Here is a 13,124-nt window from a genome sequence, read left to right as displayed (position 1 = left end):
CAAAAGAAAACAGAGAAATCCCATATCCCCTACACTCAGTTTTCCTGTTAACATCTTACATTAGTATAGTACATTTGTCAGAATTAATGAACCGATATGAATATGTTTTATCAACCTCATCTTTAGGTGAGACTTTTTATTCTGATTTCCTCAGTTTTTCCCTAATGTCCTTCTTCTGTTCCAGGATTCCACCCAAGACACCACATTACATTTAGTCATCATCCCTCCTTAGGCTCTTCTTGGCTGTGACAGTTTCTCAGATTATCCTGTTTTTGATGACCTTGACAGTCTTAAGGAGGACTGGTCAGGTATTTTTGTCAAATGTCCTTCAACTGGGGTTTCTGTCAACTGTTTTTTCATAATTAGACTGGTGTTATCGGTTTGGGTTAGGAAGGCCACAGAAGTAAAGTGCCATGTTCATCACTTCATATCAACATGACCTTTCCCTGCTGATGCTGACCTTGATCACCTGGCTGAGGCAGTGGCCGAAAAGTGACTATTATAATTTACACTTGGCCAGAGAAAAAGTTGGTTGATACCAAGTTCTACAGATATGAGGACATTATTTAACTCTCACCTATGGAGGTCCCCACCCCAAACGGATTTGGAGGTAAGTGAGATGTGCATTTTATAAAAGCACGTGATAGATCACTGTGCTAGGGCGGGCCCTGAGGAGATGGTACCCAGCAGGTGACAAGCAAGTCCTCCTCTGCTCTCGGCCACACCCAGGCTCTGGGAGGTCTTCTGTCTGTCTGAGCCCGAGAGGGCGGACTGACAGGCTGGCTGCGTGCTCTGCCCACCCCGCACACGTTGTTCTCCTAGAACCAAGGAGAACCTTGTGGGCACTGGTTACTGAGGTTCTTGGCAGTCCCACTGGTCACTGGGACTTTCTTCGTGTTCACATTCAAACAGAGCCTGCCCTGGAGGGGGGCGGGAGGGGGCCTCTGGGTACTGCGAACATTCCTTTCTTGATTTGGTTGCTGGCTGCATGGGTATTTTTGGTTTGCAAAAATTCATCAAGCTATACCTTTCTGTATATACCTTATATGACAATAAAAAGTAAAAACAAAAACAGAAAAAAACCTAACTCCAAGAACCAGCACGTTGTGTTTTTTTTTTTTTTGAGATGAGCTCATAACATAAAATTTGCTATTTTAACCATTTTTATATGTACAATTCAGTGGCATCAAGTACATTCACAATGCTGTACAACCACCACTACTATCCATTTCCAAAACTTTTTCATTATCCCAAACAGGAACTCTGCACCACTCCCCAGCCCCTAATAACCTCTATTCTACTTTCTGTCTCTATGAATTTACTTATTCTAGGTACCTCATATAAATGGAATCATACAATATTTGTCCTTTTGTGTCTGGCTTATTTCATTTAGCATAATGCCCTCAAAGTTCATCCATGTTGTAGTATGTGTCATTCATTCGTTTTTTGGGATTTTAAAAATATTTATTTCTTTATTTTTTGGCTGCATCAGGTCTTAATTGCGGCACGCGGGATCTTCGTTGCGGTGTGCGGGCTTATCTCTAGTTGTGGCACGCAGGCTTAGTTGCCCCGCGGCATGTGGGATCTTAGATCCCCGACCAGGGATCGAACCGGTGTCCCCCGAATTGCAAGACGGATTCTCAACCACTGGACCACCAGGGAAGTCCCCATTCATTTTTAAGGCTGAATAATATTCCATTGTATGTATAGGCCATATTTGGTTTATCCATTCATCTGTTGATGAGTATCTATCTGGGTTGTTTCTATCTTTTGGCTATTATGAACAACACTGCTATGAACAGGCATGAACAAGTATCTGTTTGAGTCCTTGCTTTCAATTCCTCTGGGTACATACGCAGAAGTAGAATTGCTGGATCATATGCTGATCCTATCTTTAAATTTCTGAGAAGCCACCAAACTGTTTTCCACAGTGGCTGCACCATTTTAACATTGCCAACTGGAAAGGTGCAAGTGTTCAATTTCTCCATGTCCTTACCAAGACTTGTTTTCCATTTTGTTTGGCTTGGTTTATAGTATATGTCCTCGTGGGTATGGAGCGGTACCTTATTGTGGTTTTGATTGCATTTCCCTAAGAGCTAATGATGTTGAACATTTTATTCATATGGTTATTGGCCATTTGTACATCTTCTTTGGAGAGATGTCTAAATTCATTGCCAGTTTTTGAACTGGGTTGTTTTACTGTTGTTGAGCTGTACGAATTCCTTTTATAATCTAAACACTAAACATTAAACCCCTATCAGATACGTGATTTCCAAATACTTCCAAGTATAAATTCGAAATTTTTCTCCCATTTCAAGATCTGTCTTTTCACCTTCTAGATAGTGTCCTTTGATTTGCAAAGGTTTTTATTTTGATGAAATCCAATGTATGTTTTCTTTTGTTGCCTGTGCTTTTAGTGTCATTATTCAAGAAATCATTGCTAAGTCCCATGCCATAAGCGGTGCTCACGTTTGACTTGGACCGTAAAGAACCCCTCATGTCAGCTGGGCTTCCACAAGGAGCTCTTTGTAATTAGCAAACTTTTTTTTAAATTAACAAATGAAATTCTTTGAGCCACTGCAGTGACCACATTCTCACTGAAGTCTTGTTTCTCTTCATGAGGAGGAGAGTCATGAACTGTAACCGAAAGACGACAGCCTGGGGAGACAGGAGATGAGCCTTCACCGTGGGCCCTGGCAGTGCGCTGTGTGACCTGGGAGAAGTCCCCTCTCTTGTCTGAGCCTCCCTTCCCTCTCCTGTGCCACGCAGGTGTCACATAGGGCGGGCTCTGGGTCTGGCCCAGCTGTCCCCTCCCGGCCTGTCCAGCCGCGTTTGGACAGCATCTTGGTACTCACACTCTTCAAAAGCTGGGTCCTTGGGTGATAACCCACCTTTTCCCTGGGATGAGAATGAGGACCAGGATGCCAGAAAAGGGGAGACTTACGAGCGTGATGACTTCCCGGGCAATCGCGTGGCCTCCGGGAGCCCAGAGCAGGAAGTTCAGGAGGAGGCGCCTGATCAGCTGCTGACAGGCAGGCGGTCTGGGAGCTCCCTCTCCGCCCTCTCCAGCTGCTGCCTGCAGATCCCTGGCCGAGAGGGTTGGACTCCTGAGCAGCTTCATGAGGCAGCTGAGCACTGCCTTCACCTCCACCTGGGAAGTATAATTTCAAAGGGAAGAGATTAGGGAAGAGTCGGGACACGCAGGTTGTAGGATGACTCAGTTCTTTGAAGCAACCCCCAGAAACAGGAGAGGACTGGCGCCCGAGGGAGGGCAGATGGGGCGGACCATGTCAGAGTTTACACACTGCTCCACACAAACCCAAATGGGCGTAATGGAAACTTCTTGACTTTCTTTCGTCCTGCTCACTAAGCAGCCAGGGCATCGTGCCAGGAATCGACCTTTTTTTGTATGAAAGGAAATGGAGAAAAGTCCTCAGCAGAATGTAGTCAGATTTTTATATTGTGGGAAAAAGAACAAAAGGCTCCTTGAAGACTTGCTCACTATCACAGCCACAGGTCAATTAAAGCCCAGTGCTCGGACCTCCGCGGAGCCAACGTGCTGATAAGAATGAGGTTTGCCTTTCTGCCACCTTCGGCGGGGAGGAAGCGCGTGTGTTGCACACACACACACACACACACACACACACACACACACCACACTGGTTTGGTTTAGACACTGGGACACTGTTCATACATGTTTAAAGCTCAAGCAGAGGTCACAAGTCTGTGGAATCCACATAACAATAGTGGCTGTTATAGGTCTGTGGGTTGTTTTTGCATAAAAAATATTTATTTCATGCTGAGATTTCTGTTTGCTATAAGAATGGTACATCAGGTTGTGACTTGGAAAACAGTAAAAACTGAAAGCTGTAGATCCAAAGTGCCACATGGAACTCATGAACAGCTATGTTCCCTCATTTTCAAAAGAATACTTAGGCCTACTCTGAAAATTCCCATGACCAATTTTATGGATTTTGTGTGAGTCGTTTTTTTCCCTGGAAGTTAAGGCTTCATTCAATGAAGTCTGTCATAAGCTCCAGTACACTAGCAGTGCTGTGTGAGCGATTCCAACCACAAGGCAAGACCGTGAGAAACTGCACTCCAGGGCCCTTCCATGCAGGAGGGCAGCGTCCCTCACCCCCTCTTCTCGTGCTGGGACCAGCCTGCCCTCGTCTGACAGCGTCTACGGGGTCCCACGGCCGTCCTGCGTCTAGGTAGGTCTGCAAAAATGTCAGGGCTTAGGAAGCAATGCCTCTGTATCCATTTTCTTCCTGACTGGCATTTGATTTTCTCCTCTCATCCATTATTCCCTGAGGCTTGTCTTCTTCCTTTCTCTTTCACTCCAGGCCGTCTTTCCCTTCAAATACCTTCCTCACATGCCCAAAACTTTAATGCTTTCTAAAAATCTTTTCAGGAGAAAAATATAAACTTTCTTTTCTAAGTATTAATTTTTGTCCTGCATTATGAAAATTTATATATGCTCACTGTAAAACATTTGAACAAAAAAGTAAAAAGAAAAAAAATCAAAATGACTATAACTCCACTATCCAAAGAGACTCGTTGAAAGTGAGGTTTACATCCTTATCATCTTTTTTCTATGCATCGTGAACACAGCACTCACTATACACAAGGTATTCTAGAGTTTTCACAGTTCACTATAAGCAATTTATCATTATCTATAGCACATGTTCTTCTTTGATAACATGATTTTTCATGGTAGAATGCTATTCTGTGGTTGTAATACACCACAGTTTATTTAGCCGATATCCTTACTATTGAAAATGTAGGCCATTTTCAGTTATTGCAGTTACAAACAATGCTGCAATGATCTCGTACATAAATCTTTATATGGCTCTCTAACTACTTCCTTAGGATAACTCCTAGAAGTAGAATGACGGGGTTAAAGAGTAGGAACCCTCACCTGATTCTTTCTTAAGAGTATACAAACATAGACAGTTTTTGTTTTTTATCATGATTTAATTCAAAGTTAGCAAAAGAAGATGAACACCGGCTGGCAGAGAACATGCTCTGCAGAGTGGAGTGGGTCTCTGAGCAGGCCGTACGCGTCCCAGGCACCCCCTCCCAATCCCGAACCTCAAGGATGCCCAGCAGGGGTGACGGTTCCAGTCACAGAACGCTGCTGCGCACGGTCTAGTACCGGTAATTATGCCTTTCAAGGCAAAGGCACAGATATCGTCAAGCTCAGTCGAATCTTATAAGAATCATGCTTTCAAAGACAGTTCACAGTTTGTCAAGTCATCCAACAGACCATCAAAGGTCAGGAGAGCGAGAAGTATGCACTACTAGTTAAACTAGGAAAACTGGGCCCCATTTGCTCCCCGGATGCTGCACAAACCGGTGCCTCAGGCTGAGCACCGAGAAGGAAGAGGAAGGAAACAGACATACGGGCACTAAACTACTCTGAGTGAGCTCATCTGTTTTTATCCAGGCTGCCAAAGCACCCCCTGAGTAAGAACTAGGCGTAAGTTTTATTTAAAAAAAAAAAAAAGAAGACCAACTTAACTAGTAGAAAGATAGGCCAATGCAGAACTCTCTAGAAAATAAACCTTACTGGACAATTTATTTCTCTACACTTCAAAAGTAATCTGTCAGCTTCTACGATCGATTTGGAATTTAACATATAACCTACCAATTTAGCTTATACAGAATCAAATATAAAGTGTATATAAAAAGGCTTCAGAAATCATTAGTGCTTCATACTTTTTAATTATTATTAAAATTAAGATAATGAAAAATTAGGATTCTCTTTAATTATAATTAGTTTAATGTGATATTTTAAAAGGGAAAAAAATAGGCTTTCTTTTTAATCAGATAGCAATTCTGAAATACATGTTAATTTCTAAAACAAAAATATTCTATTTTTGATCCAAAATCATCACCAAATTTCAACTTTTTAAAATCCCAACTCTTTTCTTTCTCCTGCCATATAACATGCTTTTAAACAAGTAAAATATACAGCCATATCTGAACTAGTCTCTGTTTTTTTCAAACAGAAAACATCAAGCAAATAGGAGCACTGCTCTCTACATAAAGAAACCTGCTCCGTTTAATTATTAAAATCAGCAAAAAGTGCTGGCAGTTGAACTTTTAAAAACCAGCAAATAGATGTTTGCAAGGAAGGCGCAAATGCCTTTAATCAAAACATTGCTCCTGTAATTATTACATTCCACACAAAATAACAACAACTGTCTTTGCCACAGACAGTTAGCCACTCCTGTACTTTGCTGCTCTGTTATTTAGGAAATGACCAAGTCCTTTTTCAGAAGCGAAGTGGTTAATATCATGTGATTACTGTTTTAAGAGTTCTACACAAAGCCGGGACTGTGAGGACCTACTGACTGATCCAAGAAGGGAGTTGAGTCAAGGCGGAAGCGGACAGGGCCAGGCCACTGATGAGGAGGAGGACGGCGCTCCTCAGCAGGGCGGTCACACCCTGCACGGCACCCCCTGGAGGGAGCGGCCCCAGGGCCAGGCGCGCCTGTGGAGCACGGCAGCGCGGCCGTGACCAAGAAGACGTAGAATGGCCCAGGGATGGAAGGGCTGCACCTCATCGCCTCGGTGCCTCCCAGGACAGCAGGCGGCGCCTGGCCTCCAGTCCACTCCTGAGGGCAGGAAAACACCTCGACCACAGGCCCAGCTCCCACTCGCTCGTCCGCGCGGATGTCTGCATGTACCTGCTGAGGTGCCTGGGGGTCAGTGAGAGCCAAACCCACTGCAGGGCCCCTTCCAGCCCCTGAGAGACTGATCCTGAGGCCGCACACCATAGGCCTGGCCACCCACCATGGTCTGTGCTCTCTGCTGACGCCCAGCGCCTGGACCGCAGCTGAAAGCCAGGAGCCACAGCAGGGCCTCTGGAGCTTCAGCCTCAGCTTCCGACGTCAGTAACTGCTCAGCCGCCATATCAGCCCATCCTCCAAAGTGAACGAACAAAAACCAGCTCTCAAAGGGGCCTCCGTAGGACCTGGAACAGAACCAAAACACATGGCAGCCGGGCAACTTGATTTCTTTTTCCTTTAGGTTCTTAAAGCAACTTAATGTTTGTGAATGGTTGGCTTCAATTGTTCTTATCCACTGAAGTACAACTTGCAAGGAATACGAGTTAGCCTCAGAAAAAGAGCTCACAACGCCGCCCTGAACCTGTCACAGGACTTTCAATGGCATGCCTCTCAAAGCCTCATGTGCCCTGAGGACCTCAGACATTTAAATCTTTAAATCAAGGTCATCCAGGGACCTTGAGTGAGCACAGGCCTTCGAGAAAGGAAGGTTTTGGCCCGTATCATCGAGAACGATGCAAGATGAGAACCTGCAGGCCCACCGCTCTGCCTTCTGCGTGGCCTCCACAGCTGGGCTGCTGCGCAGGGTGCGGCCCCTCAGCCACCAGGCGGCCACCCAGGTAGCCCCGAGCAAGAAACAAGGGGGCTCCCTGGGGTCCAGATGGAGACCAGAGAAGGGACGCAGGCCGAAACACGTGCTATTCATTTTCTCACAAGACAAAAGATTCTGGTCAGTATTTTGGCAATTATGAATTTTTAATGAGCTGTATATTGTACTCTTTCCTGTCATCAAGTATACATCAATGCTGAAAAGTTAAAGCTTTTGTGAAGCTATCCTTTTGTCACACAGGGAACCGGGAGTTGCAATAAAGGGTAGACTCTTCTTAAGGTAAGGACCCACTAATTTTGCATAGTGACAGTCCTAGCAGTTTAACATCTCCCCTGGGAGAAATGGAGCAGGACTGGCCTGAGATTAACGTAGAGCAGAACTTTCCTTCTGAACTGGGGAAGCTCCTAGAACAGGAAAGCTCTGAGCCCCCTCCGCAGTGTTCCGTCTTTGCTGGATCTGGGTGCGTGGTCCTCTGCTTGGCCCCTGGAATCCCCAAGCCAGCACTGTCCCCACCTCTCCTAGTCACTGCTTTCCTCCTGTTCAAGTCCTCCCCGAAAACAAGTGATTAAATGTTCTGAAATCTAGCTTGCAAAACAGTGACAGAAAAGGGAGGAGGAGGAGCATGAGTCTTACTCCCTTGTCCCCACAGGAGGGAGAGCTGATGCTCCAGGGGCCACATGAGCGGTGGGCTGGGTTGTCTCAGAAGCAAGGAGCCAGCTCCACGGGGTCTCCTTCCTGCAGGCCTCACGGACGAGTGAGCTGAGCAAGGGCTCCCCCATGCTCGCTGCTCCCACATGGGCATCCCTCCTGGATCACGGCTCAAGGCCTGGTCATTCTGCCTCTCTTCCTCTAGCAGCTGACTGTGCGATGCAGTCCCATGGGGCTGGCTGAGAAGGTGCCTAAAGCTGCTCACAGACCCCTCCCCGCAGGTGGCCCTGAAGCCTAGTTGAGGCAGATCTGGGTTAGGCAGGATCCCCAAGAGGTTTGGGGTCTAGGCCCTGCTCTTCAACAGAGACAACCAGAAGGGGTGTGTATGGGGCTGCCAGGGTATGGCAGGTCGTTAATATGGCCAATCCTCTGATCCCCACTTGGCTGACAGTTCTGTCTGTCTCCTCTACTGGTAAGAGTTCGGGGGCAGGGTCGGGGAGAGAGGCTGTGTAAGTGAGTAGCTGGCACCCAAACCTGCATCAGTGATGATAAACAGAAGAGCACCAGCCATAATATGTGATGGCTCAGTAATGAGATCATAGAGAATTTCAAGAAGGAAAAGTGGCAACAAATAAAGACAGTATTAGTAGGCTAGTATAGACAATGAATAAAATATGTATACTCTAAAAGCAAGGAAGTTAAGAGGAAGCCGAAGGGTACTATGTTACAAAGAACTTAGCAAAGCCTAAATGTGAATGCTTCTAGGGAAATAACACATATAAGAGGGTACCTAATATCATAATGTTAGAAATTACTTTATGTTAGAATGGATTTTCTAATTTTAGACAAATATTTATTACAAAGAGGAGGAAAAGAAACATTTCATCCTACTGTGCAGGAGAAGTTTAGAATTTCCTTCCCTAGAGAGGTAGAGAAGACCGAAGGGCCCAGAGAGGTGCCCTTCTCGTTCTGCAGGCCAGGGTTTGCAGCATGTGAGCACGGCTTTTTTCCTAAGGTCTATTCTTTTTATTGTTATGCTTGTACATTTCAAAGCCTAACACTAGCCATTACTCAGAACAGTTTCTGTGCCAGGTATTTACACATGCAGCCTATTTATTCTGAGCTGCTCGAAGTGCTTCCTCCACTTCTTACTCAGCAGTGTGCTTACCTGTTTGGGGATGGAAACAGACCAATACAGCCATACCTCATTCTACTGCACTTCACAGATAATTGTGTTTTTTCACAGACTGAAGGTCGTGGCAACCCTGCGTCCAGCAAGTCTATTGGCTTCATTTTTCCAACAGCATTTGCTCGCTTCCTGTCTCTGTGTACATTTTGGTGATTCTCACAATATTTCAAACTTTTCCATTATATTTGTCATGGTGATCTGTGATCAGTGATGTTCCTTGTTACTATTGTAATTGTTCTGGGGTGCCATGAACTCTGCCAATATACGATGATGAACTTAATCGATAAATGTGTGTGTTCTGACTGCTCTACCAATTGTCCGCTTTCTCTCCTTCTCCTTGGGCCTCCATAGGAGACACAACAATATTGAAATTAGGCCAGTTAATAACCCTACAATGGCCTCTAACTGTTCAAGTGAAAGGAAGAGTGGCATGTCTCTTGCTTTAAATCAGAAGCTAGAAATTATAAAGCTTAGTGAGGAAGGCACGTCTAAAGCTGAGATGCGCTGAAAGCTAAGCTTCTTGCACCAAACAGTTAGCCAAGGTGTGAATGCAAAGGAAATGTTCTTGAAGGGAATTAAAAGTGCTACTACAGTGAACACATGAATGATAAGAAAGCAAAACAGTCATTGCTGATATGAAGAAAGTTGTAGTGGTCTGGATAGAAGATCAAACAAGCCACAACATTCTCTTATGCCAAAGCCTAGTCCAGAGCAAGGCCCTAACTCTCTTCAATTCTATGAGGGCTGAGAGAGGTAAGGAAGCTACAGAAGAAAAGTCTGAAGCTAGCACAGGCTGGCTCATGAGGTATAAGGAAAGAAACTGTCTCCATACGTAAAAGTGAAAGGTGAAGCAGCAAGTGCTGGTGTAGAAGCTGCAGCAAGTTATCTGGAAGATCTAGCAAGATAATTAATGAAGGTGGATACATTAAACAAAAGATTTTCAATGTAGACGAAATAGCTTTATATTGGAAGAAGATGCCATCTAGGACTTTCATAGCTAGAGAGGAGAAGTCAATGCCTGGCTTCAAAGCTTCAAAGGACAGACCAACTCTCTTGTTAGGGACAAATGTAGTTGGTGACTTTAGGTTGAAGTCAATTCTTATTTACCATTCTGAAAATCTTAGGGCCCTTTTAAAAATCTACTGTGCCTGTGCTCTATTAATAGAACAACAAAGGCTGGATGACAGCACATCTGTTTATAATATGTTTTACTGAATATTTTACGCCCACCGCTGAGATATTCTGCTCAGAAAAAAAAATTCCTTTCAAAATATTACTGCTCATTGACAATGCACCTGGTCACCCAAGAGCTCTGATGGAGATGTACAGTGAGATTAATGTTGTTTTCATGCCTGCTAACACAACAGCCATTCTGCAGCCCATGAATCAAAGAGTCATTTCGACTTTCAACTCTTACTATTTAAGAAATACATTCCTCTGAGGGATCTGGGCAAAGTAAACTGAAAATCTTCTGGAAACGATTCACCATTCTAGATGCCATTAAGCACATTTGTGACTCATGGGAAGAGGTCAAAATATCAACATTAACAGGAGTTTGGAAGAAGTTGATTCCAATCCTCATGGACGACTTTGAGGGGTTCAAGACTTCAGTGGAGGAAGTAACTGCAGATGTGGCAGAAACAGCAAGAGAACTAGAGTTAGAAGTGGAGCCTGAAGATGTGACTGAATTGCTGCAATCTCATGATAAAATTTTAATGGACGAGGAGTTGCTTCTTATGGATGAACAAAGAAAGCAGTTTCTTGAGACGAAACCTACTCCTGATGAAGCTGCTGTGAGACTGTTGAAATGACAACACAGGATTTAGAGTATTACATAAACTTAGTTGATGAAGCAGTGACAGGGTCTGAAAGGAATGACTCCAGTTTTGAAAGTAGTTCTGCTGTGGGTAAAATGCTATCAAACAGCACTGCATGCTACAGAGAAATCATTTGTGAAAGGAAGAGTCAACTGATGTGACAAACTTCATATCGTCTTATTTTAAGAAACTTCCACAGCCACCCCAACCTACAGCAACCACCACCATGATCAGTCAGCAGCATCAACATTGAGGCAACATCCTCCACCAGCAAAAAGATTATGACTCACTGAAGGCTCGGACAATGGTTAGCCAGTTTTAGTAATAAAGTATTTTTAAATTAAGATATGTGCATTGTGTTTTTTTAGACATAATGATATTGAACACTAAATAGACTACAGGATAGTATAAACATAACTTCTATATGCACTGGAAAACCAAAAAAGTCGTGTGACTCACTTTATTGCTGTGGTCTGGAACGAAGCCTACAATATCTCTGAGGTATGCTTGTAATGCCTTCCCGTCAGGCCTGCTCAAAGGGAAGATAAGGATACAGAGCAAACGCGTGTGAAACAGACCTACGAGCCATCAGTGTTTGCTTACCCATGAGTTTGGTCTTCAACTACTTCTTTGAGCATTTCAGAGATATGTTTCAGTGCCTGGTGCCAAAGTCCCTGTGGGATATCTGTGGGTGGAGAGAGCCATCAGAGAGGAGCTGAAGAAAAGTCAAACCTATTAGGAATCATCTACAGCTAAGACCAGAAGAGGGCTTTTGGAGGAAAGGCCTTAATTTTCCTGGTCCACGGAATCCGTACCACTGCTCTCATGCTGATCCCAGCCAGAATCTATGTCTCTGGCCTGCGAAGAAAGACGTGTCAGTGTTACACAGGGCTAAAGAGCTAAGGCTCTTTAACTCGGGTACATGGGAGTGGACAGAGACTGCACAGGCAGCCCACTGTAGGGTTTACAAACGTTATGTGGAAGATGCCCCAGGTTTTTTTCTTTTCTACTCACCTACCCCCTCCTCTATCACTAGTAATCTGTGATTTCAACATACATGGAGATTATAATAAAATAATCAACAAGGAATTAGGAATGGGCTGCCCAACTGTTTTTCTACGATTGTGATGAATTTAGAATAAGATTTCAGGTGTATAGTTTTTTTAAAAAAAAAGGTCAGAAAAAAATACATGGGTATCATACAGACAAATGTCTTTTCTTTAGTTTTTCTGGTTTCACAATTTTCCCATGGTCTTAAACACTTCTGAGCATGTATGTATCTGTAGTTCTAAACAACATCTGAAAAAGGTTACCACATTTCCATGTAGTGATAGGTTCTGTAATTAAATACACGAGAAAGATAATGTAAGTGATACAATAACCACTACTACCCCACAAATGTTAAAGAATCATAAATTATCTCTCTCCCTCTTCTGAACTCCCATAACTCTTGATTTGCAGGCTTTGAAGGCATTCTTGTTTTCTTCTTTTTATTAGTTGTTTAGGTATGTATTTTATGTCTCCTTTACTTGTAGCTCCTGGATAGTCAGGGCTCATAAGTGACCCATCTTTTATGCCTACAAGACTTTACAGTGGGCACAAAATCAATTTCTGATGAATAGAAGATTCTACTGTTAAAAAACACTTCAATTTGTGAATGTAACATTATTTTTCCAAATGTAATATGCAGAAAACTGTTCTAGAAACTAGCAGAGGTAGTCTTTTGTTTATAGATTTCCAAATTTAAAAAATAACAACCCCAATACTTTTCCTGGAGCTCATTCAGCTGCTCACATAGGTTGACCTTAGGCTTTGTTGATCTGACTTAGGCTGTGAGACGTGGCCCTGGAAAGTGAATTACTGACTTTTCTGTCTTGTTATTAAAGTTTTCCCGTTGTGTCCCCACAGGTTAAGTTCCACAAAACTGTTGACTAGAGATCCCACCAGGCCCGTCACCACCTCCACCTCTAGCATCTGAGAGGACAGCATCAAGTGGGTCACTTTGGGTGAGAACCTAATCTTTTAGAACAAGGAAGAGGAATTTTGATTTTGTAAAATGCTCTGAA

The 13,124-nt window shown here is 43.8% G+C and overlaps 1 protein-coding gene across 4 annotated transcripts in view; it reads right to left on the bottom strand.

Moving 5' to 3' along the window:
- FANCC (FA complementation group C) overlaps positions 1-13,124 on the bottom strand; it is a 275,430-nt gene that overhangs the window by 4,926 nt on the left and 257,380 nt on the right. For all 4 annotated transcript variants that reach the window (XM_082401193.1, XM_082401194.1, XM_082401195.1 and 1 more), the window contains 3 exons: positions 11,662-11,743; positions 6,802-6,982; positions 2,945-3,151 (listed from right to left, as the gene is read on the bottom strand). In XM_082401193.1, the coding sequence (XP_082257319.1) occupies positions 2,945-3,151; positions 6,802-6,982; positions 11,662-11,743 (470 nt within the window). The remainder of the gene's footprint in view (positions 1-2,944; positions 3,152-6,801; positions 6,983-11,661; positions 11,744-13,124) is intronic.

The sequence above is a fragment of the Balaenoptera borealis genome (genome assembly GCF_965194805.1).
Source record: "Balaenoptera borealis genome assembly, chromosome: 8".
NCBI lineage: Eukaryota > Metazoa > Chordata > Mammalia > Artiodactyla > Balaenopteridae > Balaenoptera > Balaenoptera borealis.
Note: the sequence above shows the minus strand (reverse complement) of the source record. Positions and strands in the feature narration are given on the sequence as shown.